The 18,720-nt window shown below is 34.6% G+C and overlaps 1 protein-coding gene and 1 long non-coding RNA gene across 2 annotated transcripts; one reads left to right on the plus strand and one right to left on the minus strand.

Moving 5' to 3' along the window:
* Nucleotides 1-771: 771 nt before the first annotated feature.
* Nucleotides 772-4,354, minus strand: LOC147076786 (uncharacterized). The gene is made up of 3 exons (XR_015069708.1): nt 4,211-4,354; nt 3,331-3,402; nt 772-3,241 (listed from the first exon to the last, which is right to left on the minus strand). It is a non-coding gene; the product is annotated as an uncharacterized LOC147076786 (long non-coding RNA).
* Nucleotides 4,355-8,795: 4,441 nt separating this feature from the next.
* On the plus strand, nt 8,796-16,867 carry LOC147076787 (uncharacterized). The gene is made up of 4 exons (XM_085940465.1): nt 8,796-9,004; nt 9,185-9,316; nt 10,204-10,305; nt 14,012-16,867. Exons 1-4 carry the CDS (start codon nt 8,855-8,857, stop codon nt 15,005-15,007), a joined length of 1,380 nt encoding a protein of 459 aa, XP_085796591.1. The 5' UTR covers nt 8,796-8,854; the 3' UTR covers nt 15,008-16,867.
* Nucleotides 16,868-18,720: the final 1,853 nt, after the last annotated feature.

The raw sequence follows: 18,720 nt of genomic DNA on the forward strand, positions 1-18,720 counted from the left end.
TATTTAAAAATCATATCTCATATTAGGCATATTGCATTTTCAAAAAACTACTGATAGTATAAAGAATCTACTTAATTTTTTTGTCAAAATCTACTGAAATTTAAAATTGGACGTAGTTAAGCAGAAGCCATCTAACCCCGAAATTGTCAAAATATTCAAAAAGGTTTCAATAAAGCCACAATAAGGATTTTTTAGGGTTGGATGGGTTCTGCAAAATTGAGAAGGATTTTTTAGTCTGTGTGAATAATAGATTATGATATCTGTGAACGTTATATTAGTTAATGTGTTCTTGTTGCTATACATAAAAAAAAAACAAAATAAATTTATAGCATTAACTGTTTACTTCAGTAAAACAAAAGGGGTAACAAAAAACAACATGTTCACCAAAATATTACAGTTTATTAAACTTTAGACATACACAACAAAATTACATCCACTTTTTGGTAAACAATAGGTGTGCAATGTCGATTATACATAAAAATAGAAATTGAATTAGCAATTATCATGTAGCTGTTACGTATTGAAGAAGGTGTTTGTTTTTAAAAAGGGCCGCACAATCGACGACTGTTCTCAGTTATCGATTGGGCGACTTATTTTCTTTATTCGTAATTAACTATCAATTTAGAATACAATATTAAATCAAAATAGAATAAAATAATTATTTAAATTCGAACAACGGGAGGACACTGATTTGACAACCGAAAACCTACGCATACGTGATGTATAAGGATTCGCAACTGAACTCGCTCTGCAGGCCTATTTTATAACTGGTGATATGAAGTCACCCGACGACATGACGTAATTGTGACGCAAGCCAATACACGCTCGAGGCAAGCCGCCCAACGCACACTGCTCACCATATATATTATTATGCTGAAACACATATTTGTGTATGGGGACAATGGATAACGCCAGTATTTTAGTAGCGTTAATTTCTCGAATGCTATTATCACTCCGGTAGTACGTCACAATGATGTCATATGACGTCATGTCGACCGGGCGACTTCAACTCGCAAGTTCTAACATAAGGCCCCTGATAATTTGTATAATCGAGGGGCTTTATATAATATTACGATCATAAGTCAATTAAGTTGACGATAGTCATGCTTCGTTAGCACGTAACCCATTACTTTTGTTTGTGCAAGAAAGTGTTTAGCTTTCGATTTGTTATTGATATGTAAACCACACGTGTTTTATCTACGTGATTCAGTAAGTAATAGATTGAGGTCACAGGTACATTACATAGCCTATCATCAAAAGAAGAAAGGATACAATCAGAAGAAAGCAAAAAATATATAAAACCGAGAATCTTAGGGCTATCCACAGTATTTTTATACTAATCAATATCAGGTTTATATAGCTCCAAATCAAAATCTAAATCGCCATTAAAACCGTCGATGTATTCTATAATGGGTGTTTGTAATGGTGTTAGATTTTTGTAAAAATCTACGGCATCCGCAGGAATCAAATGCATCATACTGTTTGTGTCTTTTAATTTTTCAGCAGTGATAGGCCAAAGCGGTGTCAAAAGATCAATAAAGCGATGTGAAGGTTTTCCTCTACGATGTACATCCACAATCGCCTCTTCGCTATTCAACTCCGTTTTAACATTGAAGCAATAAGGGTTTTCTTTAAATACTTAATATAATAAATATTTCTTATTTTAAGCCAGTTGATTTTTGTTTTGTTGATATCATATTTCCTGTTTATGATATGCTTTTCCACTTCAACCGTTGATTTGAAGTCTTGTTCTTTCAGCATGGTTACAGTGAGAGGATTTTTTTTCCTGCACAACTCCATTATGGTTATATATTATCCAGGAGTGTACAGTCTTTGACACGTTTTTAAGTGACATTCTATGTCACCAAAATCTTTATCATTTGGCAGGTTACTATGCCCAGAGTATAAAAACTTAAATGATATTTTCTCCAATGATGGAATCGATTGTAATATTGCCATCAGCATTAGAGTTAACTTTACATTGCCGTTTAGACCGCAATATTAAGTTCTTCACATTGGGAGAAACTGCTGCTGTTTGAGGAGGCAATATCCCACCTCTAGAGCAACTCTTCCAGCAATTTATTCTAGCCAAAGATAGCAAAAACTTTTATTATTTTGCCGCTGTGAACACCCAAATTGTACAGCCACAGTAAGCGTTTGTAAAAAAATATATTAGTGGGAATCCGGGGTAGTGGAAGTGTTTTTTGCAGATCGAATGTTATGCATTCAGTTTCTGGATTAATTTTTGCGATCATTAAATCTTCTCGCATAAGATTTTGGGCATTTTTCGCCAAGTCCATGCGTGCATTACGTTCAGATTCGATATATTGTCTTTTCAAATGGTCAACTTCATTCTTAATTTTTACTTAAAATGCGTCACAAATCTGGCAAGTATCCTTTTTTAATGTTTTGGTACGCAAATTGAATTTTTTGTAAAAAATACTTTTGTAAATTGCAAAAGTTACCGGTCGTACTTCTTCCGATTTATACACATCATACATTTTTGATAATGTCATATCTGGAGGTAGAAAATTGGCATTTGTCTCGCTTTGGCAATAATGCGAGACATACTTCGGTAGTTTTTCAATTTGATGGACAACTTTTTGAAAATCCTCTTCGGGGATTTTATTCATTATACCTTGTTTTCAACCCCTCTGATCTAATAATGAAACGGTAATTGTTCTGTTTTAGGGCAGTTCTGTGGTTATTCTATACGGGCTAATACTTAAAGTCTTGCAGTACATCATTCGGCATATTCTTTTATTTGCAAGTGAATACATTCTCGTACATTTCCTTTTCTCCGTGTTTCTTCCGTATAGGCGTTTGTTGGGCTGCTCAGTTACCTGACGGGCAATATAAGGTGTCTGTAAATTATATGAACCCAGGTTCCAAAAATGCTCGAATTTAAGACACCTTTCTTATTCCCTGATAATGTGATCACATCATTAATTTTTTTAGCATCTTTCAAAACATCCTTATAATCGACATAATATGCTTCGTTACGATTTCGATTTCTTTTTCCTTCAGAACGGCTTTGCAAAAATTTCTTCTTTCGTCTCGTTTTAGGACGACCAGTATCAAAACAATTTCGACTCATTTGGATGTCTTCGGATGTCATTGGTAAATTCATTTGATCCAAACGTATGTCAGCATCATCAGCTGCTGATGACGATGCATGCGAACCGTAGCTAGGTATATAATCAACATCGGAATCTGCATCAACGTCGCTTGCATATATATTCTGAAATTATTCATTGCGGATAAAATATCTACTAATTATGGCACGTCTATTGGCAATTATGTAATATTACAAACAATTAACATATTTACCTGATATTCTATGCTGTCCATAGAATTTATTTCGTCAACTGTATCAACGACACTCTGAGACGTAATGTTGCTCTGAAAAAAATAATAATAAATATTTATATATTTATTCTAATGGATTCAAACTCTGTACTATTCCATTTAAGTCGTTTTTTGCGAACCGGGTTTCGCCTTTCGGCATCTTCAGGCGACGTGTACACTCACCAAAGGTAAACACACACTGACAACGAATACTCTTAACTCTACCTTAAGGTTCAAATAGACTATATTATGACGATCGGGCACATATAATATGTTAATAGCAATTTAGTGTCTATGATCATATCTATGCCATTCCGACATATACATACATATTGTATGACAGCTATGCCATCGTATTTACACTCTGTGACACCCTGTGACACAGGACGCCAACATAAGAAACGGGTTTTTTTATGACCATTTTATATGACCGATTGTCATAGAGTCCATTTGAACCATTATATAGTAAATCAATACAATAAAGTAGGTAAAAACTCCATTACCTACCTATCTAGTCAAGAGGTCACAAAAAATACAATAAACAAATTATGAATAGTTAAGGTGTCAGTAAAAAACCTAATTAGTAAAAACCCTATCTTATTAATCTCAATACACTCAATAGTATATTATTATATTAAATCGTTAAAGCCTAATAATAGATCATTATTCTTTATAAACAATAAAAATACTACACTCAAGAGGTGTAAATCGTCAATTCTAAGAAAAATAATTAATGGAGTTAACTAATGAATAATTTAAATTCAAATTCCATCAAGTACCTTCGGTCGATAGTATTAACATTATATATTTATTGTTAAGTACAAGTTATGTGTTAAGCATAAGTATTTATAAATATATTTACAAGATTTCCAATGTCATCGGTAGGTACCTATACAAATCAATTCTCCGGTGTTTTCATCCAGCCCTTGAATCTGATCAATGTCAATTATTGCAATAGAATTATTCACAGTCATTATTATCATTTGTTCTATTACTATGTGTTTTATTATTATACACTAAACTACAGATGTACTTTCATCTGCTATACATATTAAATAAGTCAATTAAACAAACACAAACAAGACTGGACGAGAACGGCGCCGTAATGAAAATGACAGTTTAGAAAACATAGCCTCACTTTTAAAACGCTTGAACAACAAACAAAAAAATAATCGAGCATAGACAATTTTGCAGCATACATCCATGTGGTGTGGATGTGTTCAGCAAAATTCGAAAGCCACATTCAATGTATCATTTTTGAATTGTAGAAAACATTCAACCCACTTGAACTTTGTCAGCAAAACAAAAGTTGTATCATTTATTCAAATGTAGACATTCAACCCACATGGATTTATTCTACAAATGAATTTGTATGGTTTTTAATTTAAAGTCAAAAAGAGCTGAAAGTGCTCAAATTGAAATTTGAGTGTAGACTATCTTGAATATATGAATATCTCATTTTTGCAAAAATGTAGGTTGGATGGCTTCTGCTTAACTACGTCAAATTTTGACTTGGCAACAGTGTTGCCAACCGTACTTTATTTATAGTATTTGTACTATAATTTTCGTCTGCGTACTATGTACGATATAAAACAGGTATAGTATGCCCAAACTTCTATAATTTTGAATATTGGAAAAAAATACGTAAAAAGTACTAAAATTTCGATATTTCCATACTATAAATTGAGCGCAGTTATGCAGAAAGCAGACAGTCCACAAATTCGGAAAAAATGAGTTATCGTGTTTAATACAAACTGACATGTTTTTTCTACCTTCTGCATAAATCAACCAGGCAACCAGCATACAAATTTCACATAATGAAAATCAAGCTTCCATTGATTTGCAGAAAGCAGCCACAATCACTTTGACCTATTTCTGCATTTAATTATGTTCACAAATAGTTGGACTCCTAATTTTGCAAAAATCACTCTTGACATGACGTTTTTTCGGAATAAATAGTAAAACTTCTTCTTGGTCGTTTTCTCATGGCTGAGGATCGTGATCAACTTAAAATATTATCATCTTTTAAGCAACCGAGACTTTTCACCCTTCTCAATCATCTGCTTCTCTCAGAGTAGGCTGCCCCATGTCAGTTTCTTCACTTGGTTGGTTCAGCTCGCCGACGCTCTTCCTCTTCTTTGCCTTCCCCGGAAGCTACCCAAAATCACCAGTTTCTCCAAGTTGTCGGTCCACGCCGAACAATATGTCCAAAAAACTGTATACTTCCAATAGAGCGACGTAACACGTCGTGTATGGCCTTGATCTCCGTGTTGGTCTTGGAGTCGACGGAAATTGCCGCACCTCCTGGCACCATATTCAGAGACTTTTTTCGTCCTTCATCGGGAACAGGACCTTCATTTCGCTATTATTTATCAACCTATTTGTTATAAAAATATATTAACATAGGTTATAACCAGAAGATAAAGTCCGTGGATAATGCCGTGTGTGGTCTGTCCAGGAAATAAGAAGCTTTCGGCGCCAACACCACAATATTTTGAAGGCACCAATAATTGTCTTCCGCTTTTTTGCCTTCAGGGTCCATGACTCGACACTGTACAAAAATATGAACAACACTAATCTTTACAGTTTACTCATGCATCATTTACGTGGAAATTGAAATTCCCCGATCCTTCCATATAGTGGTAAGACGTGTCATAGTATTTTTCGCAATCTGTGTGTACCGTCATATTCCTGCTTCACATCCGCCATTTCCACTTATGGTCGTTCCCAGATATACAAACTCAACCACTGTTTCTAGGTTATGGAGTACACTTGCTGCTGGTAGAAGGTTAGCCTGATCGACAACCATTAACTTGGTAATATTCCTATTCCGTATTTGCAACTCCTTTCCTCTACCTAGTGTAGCAGCTCCGTGAATTGTGTCGCTGTGCTTCAAAACCCCCTATAACACCTTTTCATTTCGTTGAGAAAATCAATAAAAACTTCTCAGTTTATGGATTAAGGGATTATCGATGTTTTTCTTTTTTTGCCCAATGATAGATCATTTTTGGAAATATTTTGCATATCTATTTATATTGTATTCTAGTCCACTGATTAAATAAAAGACTTAAATGTTTGGTTATAGCGGGTTTTGTAAGTAACATAGTGTTATAGCGGTTTTTGAAATACCCATTGAAGGTTATAGCGTATTTTGTTAGAGAAACTTTTGACAACTTAAAGTCGGAATCTTCCATTGGTGGCGCGTGGTAGGATGAAAAAGAGTTATATATTTTTATTTAATAAACGTTTTATTCATTTAAAATTAGTATTCTACGTAGGTACATATTCTAAAATAGCAGTTTAAAATGAAAAAACACATTGTCATTTTGTTCCTATATTACATAAACACAAATTTAAGGAAAACTTTAATATAAAGACATAGGTAATTAAAAATTAGGAATCATTAAAAATTAATAAAAATTTTTCATTGTTCAGTAAAAATAATTCAATTAAAAATACAATGCAATTTACATAAAAACACTGTATGTAAAGCATATGTTATCGTTCTCACAAAAACAATATACAATAAAATATATAGGTACATTGGTTTTAAAAAATATGAGTGACGCGGTACTTTCATAATTTGACTGCAAACATGTTTCATTCATTTATTTTATATTTTACTTGAGTAATATATGTAAATAAGTGAGTCAAATAATCTGTCACCACACTGAGCCAGAGCATCACCACTTGAACTTGAATGCGAAAGGTATTTGTTATACTTATAAGAAGTAACTAAGTTATTATATGTAATAAATTATAAAACATTTCACAGTACCTACACATTGATAACATACAAGTGCGGTTTGTGAATGGCGCCATTGAAAAATGCTCCAAAATATAATAATTTACATGGTTTATCGTCGCGCATTAGTGCCTGACCAATAAATCCGTTTTATGGGGTTTGGTGCTCACATGTTATGAAAAGTATCAAATTTTATATCAGAACAACCATTTGAATAATAAATACTGTAGAGCTAAATATTTTCTTTAAAACAGTGGTGTGCTTGACAAACAAACTGTTTTTTTCACAAAATCATACTGAAAATATTCTAAATAACATAACACTGCCACTGCTGAATATGTGATAAGTGATAAGGTGATAACGTTTAACCATCAAAAGGTTTTTATAGAGTTTTATACAGAAAAATAAACTTTTTATTATAAATTATAAAAATATATTAGAGAAAAGGACAGTTTTAACCAGTTCATAATTGAGTTACACGCCACTGGAAATTCAGGTGATGACCCGTGCATTTTTAACACATTTATGTCTAATTTAACTTACCGTTTACGGCGTATACTGTTGACTTTCCAAGTTTTTGGTTGGCTCAACCTCTTCCTAGCTTTATTAACTGGAGATTTAACCATATTTATAAGTTCGTCACAAATTTTAAGACTATAAATCGTAAGAATAACAAATCAACAAAACAGCACTCCTACCGCAACTTACAACTTAAATGTACTGGCGGCCATGTTGCATTTCGTCTGATTCTCGCTTCTTATTGGTCAGTTGTGTTATAGGGGATTTTGAATGTAACACATAGTGTTATAGCGTGAATTGATTGACACATTGATTTTCTTTCATAAATGACAGTCAATCGTAGCGGACTTTGAAAGAGACAATAAAATTTTCATGTAGAGATTTTAATAACGAATCCATTGATATATATATCTCAATTATTTCAAAAAGGTGTTATATCCGGTTTTGAAACTCAGCGACACAATTCTCTTTCATTAGCAGCGATTAGCGTGGTATCATCTGCGAATCTCAACTTGTTTATTGTGAAGGAAGCAATTTTTTAAATAATTACATAAAAACATGGAGTTTCTTCAAACAAAACCAGACATGGCTGCTTTCTGCAGAATGAAGACCATTGAATTTTCATATTTTTTAGAAAGCAGCCAGCCATTTAAATACCAATATTTTTGTAATAATTCATTTTATATCTTTGAAAAAACTTGGTATAAAATCATTGGTATATAATATTATATTATTCAAAAACAAAAAATAGTCCATTGAAATTGTGTAGAATTCAAGTAGAATTAAATAATCTCATGTAACATAAAAGTGCTTATATCTCAGTTTGTGGCTTGTGTGGACTGTCTGCTTTCTGCATAACTACGCTCAATTGGTGCAAAGTATTTATACTTACTATAATTTCGCAATATAAGAAAATTTGAAGAACCTGGTAAAAAAATCCCTTGACTATGGCTTAAAATGAAATATATTGAAATTGTCGGTAAGCGTTTTTTATTGGAAGAGGTACCTAACTAAATAAAAGTGGTTCGAGGAATTTCTCAAATTCTCCGTTATCTTTTTGTGAGAAGCAAAAATCCTATAAATTTTCAACCTGTGACAATGCGTAGGTACTATAATGTTAGTTTGCCGAAATACTATAATTTCTTGGACCGCGACACTGCTTAGCAACACTGTTTCTGTTTCATCAATAGGTACGTAATATTCCACGGCTCTAGTGACAGATCCATACGGCCGAGTTTTAAAATGGATGTGAAAACGGAACCAGACGATAATTACGAGAAAGAATCTAATAGTGATTATCATTTTCACTCAGGGAACAGTGTCCATGATAAAATGCTCAGAGATACGCCATATCTAAAGCAGGAAAATGAATTCACAACTCGACAATACGAAGTAGGGTTATGTTTTTTGACATTAATAATTTATTTTGATGTTTCACTCTGGGACGAAACTTTCATTAAATGGTGCTTAATTGCAAATATAAGCTGTAGTATTTAATGGTTTATTACCACACAGTTGTCTTTCACATCTCGTGTGGATAGGTATGCGATACATTTTTTCGTTCTTTTGTAGGTTACAGTTGAATCTGGTGTCCATATTAAGAAAGAAATCGACGATCCATGTGAGGGCGGCGACCATTATGCTATACCCTTTAATACAAATGAAAATTTGAGCGAACACACCGCCATTGGCTGCAACAGTGAAGTGAGTATTTAATAAACTATTTGTGTCGCTACATTTCAAAATCAGCCAAGTCCACCGTAAGGTATTTTTGACTCTTTTGTGAATTGCTGAAGAACTACTGCTTTCTAACATTTTTGCATTATCGAAATATGGAATTTATTAATTTTAAATATTCTATACTCGAAATAATATAGACTTTCACCCTTGTGACTGTGTATTTGATAAAACAAAAAGCTGTTTTCCTCCTATTCATCTATTATGGACTTGGCTGATTTTGAAATCTGGCGACACAATTTTCTTCTTGTATTCTACCACCGCCATCTTTAGATTGATGAAGCCCGAGGATAACTTTTTGCACAAGCAACGAGTGGTCCACTTTTCAGCTGTCAAAATCAGATCCCAGATTGCTTGACATATCGATTCGCCTTTTCTCGTTTCAAATTATTGAATTATAAAAAATTCTCAAATCAAATATAATATTAACTATGTGTTATTTATAAATAACATACATTCATGCTATTCATCATCTGTCAAAGTCAGACTAGTCCTTCACATAAAAACCGGTAGGTAGTAATATTGATTTCCAAAAAATATGTAGCATTGATCTATGCATTACATTTGTAGAAGGTGTGTTAACGCTAGTGTATTATTTAAATTTATGTATATATTTTTATATATGAATACGACAGACGCGTCAGTATGAGCACTCTATTGAACAATAACAGGTCATACATAGACAACAATGGGATGTGCGGAAAAAGTAGGACTAGTCGTTGTGAATGTATCGGTTTTCTACTTGACTCGGCAATGATTCAACGTATAATTCACTGCCAGCCAAAATTTTGTAGTTGGACACTTTTGTCGGCCAGCTATTTTTGTAGTAAAATAAATCTGGGTTTTTTTTTCAGAAACCTGACCTGCTGAATATAAAGTGTGAGCCTGATTTTCTATTAAATTATGAAGGTCCGGAACCTGGATGTTCATATACAGAATGTAGTCCACTTAGTCAGGTAGGTACTCCGATTTCTGTTAATTCTATCAATAGTTTTGTAGAGGGGTTAATGTCGGAGGGGTTGTTTCGCCTAATATAGGTACAAATAATTTGTTTAAATTATAGATGGATGGATAGCTTAGACGCGACAGTGTTCACATGAAACGTGAAAGACTTGAGTTTGACTCCCACTCGGTTAAACTTTTAAATTCTAATATGTATAATTCAGAGGTTTTTTGGAAATGGCACTATAGCCCTATTCTAGGTAGTATTGAACTGTTTGTCCTTGATAGCGTCCAATTTGCTCATCTGGTGCGCTTCCATATTCTATAATTTTTTTACCTATTTACCTTTTATAATTACTGTTTTTGTTATACTGCATATATTTATTTCTTCTTCACGCTGTTTGAATACCATTTATTTGCTTTTAAATGTCATGTTGTGAACATCTTAAAAGCCTAATGTCTTTAAATCCAACTAGACGCTTTCCATCCATGTTGTACTTTTTAGTTCGACCAAGTCTTCGTTCACTTTGAGGCTTCCGGAATGTCGGTTTCTTCATCATGCGTGACTCGTCCAGCCTGTGTGCATTTCCTAGCCACCAATAGACTGTACGATGTGCATGTCACCGTACGGTGACCGGACAAAGCAGAACATGACAAAACAGAACAGCCAGGGGAAAAATGAAACATTAATTTTTGTGGAATCTATTTATTAATTAAATTTTAAACGAAATACATATACTTATATATATATAAAATTGTATAATGTAATCACTGCATGTTGGCCATTTGGCGGAAATACCTCAATTTATCTGTTTGATTTCCATAATCATGCACAACTATTGCCACTCGATTACTAAGTGTTTCATACTTTTTCTTTATAATTTCAAGGTGACCTGTATGAGCACTAGCTAATAATAATCGGGGTGCCGGACGAAATCAAAAATCAGTAAAAAAAAAATGGTTTTTGTCTCTCCTGTGAAAAATTGCGCAACCTTAACACTTATTTTGAATTGCGCATATACTTTAAAAGAGAGTAAAAAAAACATACATTTTGTAAAAATTGCGCAATTCAAGATAAGAGTTTCGATTGCGCAATTTTTTTCAGGAGAGACAAAAAAGCATTTTTTTATCTTTCTTAATTATTTTTCGGGATTTCGGCCTTCGGGATTCCTGCCAATCGGGATTTCAGCATTCGGGATTCCGGCCTTCGGGATTTCGACTCATACCCATTCTAAGCTTGCCGGCAACACCGAGTTAAGTTTTTTTGAGGCTTTCTAGCGATTAGTAATGCAGAAATTAGGTATATAATTTGATTTATTATGGCATATTGAAAATCTGTGCTATTAAAAATCTATCAACATAATAGAGATAGGACAATTTCAATATTAAATTTATATTTTTCCTGAAATGTCATAGTTATATTTATCGTTGTTCTGTTTTGTCACTGTTATGTTTTGTCATGTTCTGTTTTGTCGTGTTATGTTTCGTCTTGTTCTGTTTTGGTCCCCGTACATAGCGTACAACTCGCAATTGTATCTTCGGCCCATCCCAACTGTGTGCCATTGATGGATCCAAAGATAACATGCAGCACGCTATCCTCAAATGAGCCAAACACTCAACAGGTCTCCGTGTTTTACATGAGAACTGGTCCTATTAGTATTTTGTAGAAAATGCATTTTAGTTGTTGGTTCACTACTTTCAATTTCAATTTATTTATTTTTAACATATTGTGGACATTACAAATTATAAGTTTAAGACGTTCACAACACGACATTTAGAAACAATGAAATATAAAACAGTAAGTATTACATAAAAGAAGAGATAGATAGTATGTTATTAAACAGTAGAAATATGTACATACAAAAATATTAATTAGATAGGTACCAGAAAGTACACCGGATGAGTTAAGCAGAACCTATTTTAAGAACTTATAAAACAACGTCCACCTACACTCATCCTCAAGTAGGTGGAATATATCAACAACCGAAGCAATTTCGTTGAACATAGTTATCGCCCTCCCAATTGGCATTACCACTGGCAGGTTGGTTCTGCACCTTGGGAGAATAATCAACTGATGTTCTCTATTTCTAAGATAGTTATCAGGGACACACAGGTCAACACTGCCCAGAATGGCAGAGTTCTTATTTATACCTCGTATAAGTCGAAAAAAATACGTAGCTAAATAAAGATTTCTTCTAAATTGCAAACTGCAGTATGTAAGCATGCCTAAGAGAAAGTCAGTTAGATAAAGCGACGGATAGTATCCGTACAACCTCAAATAAAGGAGTCTCAAAAATTTCTTCTGAACCTTCTCCACCATAAAGCCATACTTCAACTGATGCGGTGCCCAAACAATATTCCCACTCTCAAGTCTGCTTCGAACTAAAGAATTAAATAAAAGTTTTAATACCGTAACATCCGAAAAGACCCGGGAAGTACGCATGACGAAGCCCAACATTTTAAGTGCCTTGTTACAAATGGTAACTATATGACTAATAAATGTTAGTTTACTCTCAAACGTAATGCCAAGATCCCTTACAGATGATATTCGTGACAGCACTCTGTCATGCATCGAGTATTGGAAAAACAACACTTTTGAGGCTCTGGTAATCGACAAAAGATTGCATTTATCAATATTGAATTCTAGTTTGTTACGCCTGCCCCAATCTAATATATTATCTATATCAAGTTGGAGCTGACGACAATCGTCCAAGATGACAACTTCCAAAAAGAGTTTCAAGTCATCAGCGAACAACAAAAATAAAGCAGTTTTTATTGTTTTATTGTGAACAGCAACGGCCCCAACTTTGAGCCCTGAGGGACACCAGAAAATGTGTAAAAGGTCTGTGACTGATAAAGGCCGTACGATACGTATTGTTGACGGTTCCTAAAATAACTCCCGAATAGCTTCAAAAATCGATCAGACAATCCAATAAATTGGAGTTTTTCCATCAGGACATCATGATCGACTTTGTCAAATGGTTTCGAGAAGTCATTGTAAGAACAGTCAACCTGGTGGCCTCTATCCAGGGCCGATGACACATAATTGGTAAATACCATCAGGTTAGTTTCCGTTGATCGGCCTGCTCTAAATCCATGCTGTTCATTTATTATAAATGACTCAATTTTTGGAGAAATCATGTTGTGCATGATCATCTCAAGAACTTTTGCTGGTGCAGAGAGAACAGCTACCGGCCTGTTATTCTCCACTGACGACTCTGCACCACTCATGGATAGGAGTAACCTTCGACATCTTCCACGTTTCCGGAAAGATACCTGTCTCCATTTTAAGATTATATATATGTGCAAGTGGGCCTTTGACAAAATCAACACACCCCTTTAAAATAATGTAGGGACGTTATCAGGTCTCAAAGAATGAGAATTTTTTAGTTTTTTTAATAAATTTTAACACATCACTCTCATCAACTGGACAAAAATATCAATGGCCTGGGCACCGCATGATAGCTGTATCGACGTGGAGCGTTAGCACCTTCATTAGATCTAAGCTACATCTTGTTACTTAGCACAATTCTTTTTTTGAATTAAGATTTATAGGCCACTCTCACTGTTAATGAATGACAGGTATACGAAATTCTTTATCTTCTTAAAAACGTTGTGGTGTTATGTTAATATTTTGTCATATGGACTTATGTACATCCACAGCACTTCTCTAAATTATCTTTGATTACAGCGCTAACTATAATGTCGTATCCTTTTCAGAAGACGCCACTAATCTCGAACTGCGAACAAGAAACCGAATCTAATGACATTCAACATTATTCATCAAATTTGAAACAATCTATATTATCCACTAAAATCAAGATCGAAACGGAATTGCCTCAATATCCGCAAAGATCACCCGATAAGCCGGAGAGTTACACCACGTCGTCAAATAATGAAACACAGATTTACGAACATGTTATTACAAAGGTTATAACACCTATATCCAAAAAAGAGGTCCGTCTGAAATTGAATAGTGTGTCATTTTATGAAAAGAATTTTGTATGTGACGTGTGCTTTAGCTTTTTCTCTTCTGATGACATTCTTAAGAACCACAAAATAGCACACGACATTTCTTCTAATAATAAATGTGTCATAAAACGTTTCGTATGTGATGAATGCAACTTTCAAACGACACGTCCTTCTCGATTGAACTCACATAAATTGATTCATGGAGATGAGAAACCGTTTATGTGCAATCAATGCGACTACAAATGTAAAAGAGCCACCCATTTGAAGAGACATGAATTGATTCATATAGATGAGAAACCGTTTATGTGCGATCAATGCGATTACAAATGTAAAAGAGACAATCATTTGAGGAGACATAAAATGGTACATAGTGGAGAAAACCCTTACACATGTAATGTTTGTGATTTCAAATGTAAACAACTGGGTAACTTAAAGACCCATCAAATTATTCACACTGGAGACTATCCGTTTGAGTGCAATTTGTGTGATTACAAGTGTAAATCGGCTAGTGACTTAAGGAGACATAAACTGTTTCATAGTAGCGAAAAACCCTTTGAGTGTGGAATTTGTGATTACAAATGTAAAGCTGCCAGTAGCTTGAAGAGACACACGATGATCCACACTGGATTTACCCCATTTGAATGTAATTCATGTGATTACAAATGTAAACGATTAAGTCAATTGAATACACATAAAATGCTTCACAGCGGTGAACTTCCTTTCATGATTGATTTATGTGAGTAGAAATGTAAAAATTCCCGTAACCAAAAAAAACAAAATGATCCATAGTGGTGAAAACCCGTTTCAATGCGACTAATGGGGTTACAAATGTAGACAATCTAGTAACATAAAGTTATATAAAATGGTTCATAGTGGCGAAAATCCTTTCAAATGCACATTTTGTAATTACAAATGTAAGAAATCCAGTAGACTGGTGACACATACAATGCTTCATAGTGGAGAAAAATCATCTTAGTGAACTCTGCCTGTAGCTGGATCATATGGATATCACCCGATGTCACCAACAATACATGTCGCTTAGTAGCTCTTCCGTCTACACTATATAGATAATAATCTTTCCATCCTTCCAGGATGCTAGCACCTGGTTGACCATGCCAGGTTAACAAGCGTTAGCGATTCATTTGGTAGCTTAATCGTTCCGTGTAATTGCTATTTAAAGTCGACGATTGCTCATGACGATCGTTGAATCTGGTTGGGTCTGCTGGTGTTGGTGGTGGTTATAGCCAACAGAAAATATGACAATATGAAAAAACTTGCGATATTGTGTCGTTGAGGTTGAAGAAAAGCTTCCTCCAGATGTAAAAACTAAATCAAGAGTGCCGCGGTTTCACGTTGATGAAAGACCTATGTACCGCGAAATCTTGAGAGAAACGGCGCCATGCTGTGGAAATGGCTGTCACTTGGCTAAATCCTAATGACTTTTCGAAGAAGGAGAGATAAATAACCTAGGATTACGAACAGAGGAATTCGATAATTTCATACTATTTAGGGGAAAGGGTTGTACCTTGGGACACTTGCTCTAGAATTTAAACCACTATAGCGGTGACTGTAGAAATTATTTTGTTCACTAAGTCATTTTAGTTTCAGTTATTCTTTGAAGCGTCAAGTATCAATTTACTTTTGTGCTACCTTCAAAGTAAAATTTAGCTATCATTTCCGAAACGTATAAAAAGAAGATAAGCGCAATTATTATTTTTACAGATATTTTCGTATGTAGTACTGTCGTAGCATTGTTTAAGTACCTAAGCAATCTAGGTATCAAATAATTTGTTAAAAAAAATATATCTATATTGCTAAAAAAATTACTTTGTCAAAGGTATGCATGGTTGTACCTTAAGACGCTATTCTCTTTTACCTTGGAACATGTCCCAATGTACTGTAAAATTCCTAAGAAAGCAAAAGACTTATTTTGTACGTATTCATCAATGGCGTCGATATCATCGTTGTTCGCAGTGGTATAGTCACAGTAAAAGTGTTGCCAACTCTAATAATACCTACGTCGCGGGTTTGATTCCTTCGATATTGTATTCCCACATAGCTTATTTTAAAATAAACTAGAAGCTATTAACATATTATCTACCTAATAACATTTATTACTCAAATTCTAGTTTATTTCCAAATCATAAAAAATTCAATATCCATATATATATGTACCACTATGTTCCAAGATAGAACCACTATTGTCTTTGGGACAAAAATAACCAACTGGTTCAACGGTGTGTAGTGATGTACCTACGCTTTTTTTTTCGACCATGTCCGATCCTAATGGGATCATATGGGCCTCCACAGAGTAGAGGTTTGTATTAACAAATTTTGTTTTTTACGAGAAATGGATGTCAGCTACTTGCTCAACCTATTAGGTCCAAACCCTGACTCACACACCAATTGAAAAACAATATGTGCACTTGCCAGACCCAGGATTCGAACCCGAGACCCACGGCGTGATAGTCCAACGCTCAAGCCGCGCGACCACCGTGGCTGTACCTACGCATTTATGATAGCAATATTAAAATAAGCTAGATGCAATAAAAAATGTAACGTATTTATATTTCTTATCTAGCTAATAAAAATGATTTATAATTCAAGTTATGTTTCATTTTCACATCATAAAACTAGAATTTCCATAATACATACCACTATGTTCCAAGGAAAAAGCTTCCGTTATTCCTTAGGACAAAAATAACTAACCGTTGGTTAGTTATTGTTGTTTGCACGTAGTTATGCAGAATGTAGCCAGTCCATTAAAATGTCTAGCTGAGATAATGGCACTTTAGCAAGAACATGATATTTAAATTTATGTAAAATTGTAAAAAGTATTTTATTTCTAGAATATTTTTTTTGCGGCTTAGCTATTTTCAGCAGAACGTAGAGAAAACCTTCTTGCGTCTGATCTATATCATACCTATCTATTTTTTTGTGGATTGGCTACTTTCTGCATAACTACGTCAAATTAATAATACGAGGGTGGGTCAATAAGTCCTTAGAAAAGCCGACAGGTGGCACGACTAGTACTGTAAGCGGTTTGTTTTCATGCAGCGGCACTACCGATTCAGTATGCTGCGAAGTTTCAATCAGATTGGTCGGGTTGTTGTGTGTTTCTCGTACATTTAAAAAAAAAATTTGCTTGTGGAAAATGGAGACAATTGAGTTTAGAGGTGTTATTAAACATTTTAATATAAAAGGGTTAACAGCAAAGGAAATAAAAAATGAGTTGGATTTAGTTCACGGCATATCTGCTCCTTCACTTGCAACTATTTATAACTGGTTAAATGAATTTAAACGTGGTCGTACATCAACAAAGGATGAACCACGCTCAGGACGTCCTGTAGAGGTGACTACACCAGAAATGATCAATAAAATCCACGATATGGTGTTAAGTGACCGAAGATTAAAGTTGAGTGAGATAATTGAGGTTACAAGGATCTCAAAAGGTAGCGTCATTTCTATTTTACATGACAAATTGGGCATGAAAAATATTTCTGCAAGATGGGTGCCGCGTTTGCTCACAGTCGACAATAAACGCAATAGGGTGGTGGCCTCTAAAGCCCTGTTGTCGCTCATTTAACGCAATCCGGATGAATTTTTTCGTCGCTTTCTGACTGTAGATGAAACATGGATACACCACTATACTCCCGAGACGAAAGAACAGTCAAAGCAGTGGATTGCGAAAGGCGAACCATGTCCAAAGAAGGCGAAAACCGTAAAATCAGCTGGTAAGGTTATGGCTACTGTATTTTGGGATGCACGTGGAATTATTTTCGTTGACTATTTGGAAAAAGGAAAAACAATAACAGGGGATTATTATGCATCTTTATTGGACCAGCTAAAAAACAAAATTGAAGAAAAACGGCCTCATTTAAACAGGAAAAAAATCCTCTTTCATCAGGACAATGCCCGTGTTCACACATGTTTACGATCAATGGCTAAAATTGAAGAATTGAAGTTCGAATTGGTCGACCACCCACCGTATTCGCCAGATTTCGCCCCCAGTGACTTTTTCCTTTTCCCAAACTTAAAAAAATGGCTAAGTGGACAACGTTTTTTTTCAAATGAAGAAGTCATCGATCGGACAAATGCTTATTTTGAGGACCTTCCGAAAACTTATTTTTCTGACGGTTTAAAAAAAAATGAGAAACGTCTAACCAAGTGTATTGAGCTCCAAGGAGATTATGTTGAGAAATAAAAAAAAAATACAAAAATAAAAACTGTTTTAATGCTTTTTTCTAAGGAATTATTGACCCACCCTCGTAATATACAGGGTTATCCAACTCGTGGTACACAGGTGTAAGTATTCCGACCGGAAATTAACTATACGCTGAGCATTTCACGATCAATAATTATTGACAATGCGCTCCAGTTGTGATAGTCTGAAAGGGCCTTTGTATGAATTCAGTTGGTGGTGAGTTGGATGCAGGGTCGGGTGGTTCAGTCACAAA

This window comes from Rhyacophila brunnea, unplaced genomic scaffold, assembly GCF_057557595.1.
Source record: "Rhyacophila brunnea isolate RB1 unplaced genomic scaffold, BYU_Rbru_1.0 scaffold_13, whole genome shotgun sequence".
NCBI classification, from domain to species: domain Eukaryota; kingdom Metazoa; phylum Arthropoda; class Insecta; order Trichoptera; family Rhyacophilidae; genus Rhyacophila; species Rhyacophila brunnea.

Excerpts from the sequence above, each read along its gene's own strand:
- LOC147076787 (XM_085940465.1), top strand. The coding sequence starts at position 8,855 with ATGGATGTGAAAACGGAACCAGACGATAATTACGAGAAAGAATCTAAT. Across the intron at positions 9,005-9,184 it reads TCACAACTCGACAATACGAA|GTTACAGTTGAATCTGGTGT; the intron begins GTAGGGTTATGT and ends GTTCTTTTGTAG. Across the intron at positions 10,306-14,011 it reads AATGTAGTCCACTTAGTCAG|AAGACGCCACTAATCTCGAA; the intron begins GTAGGTACTCCG and ends TATCCTTTTCAG.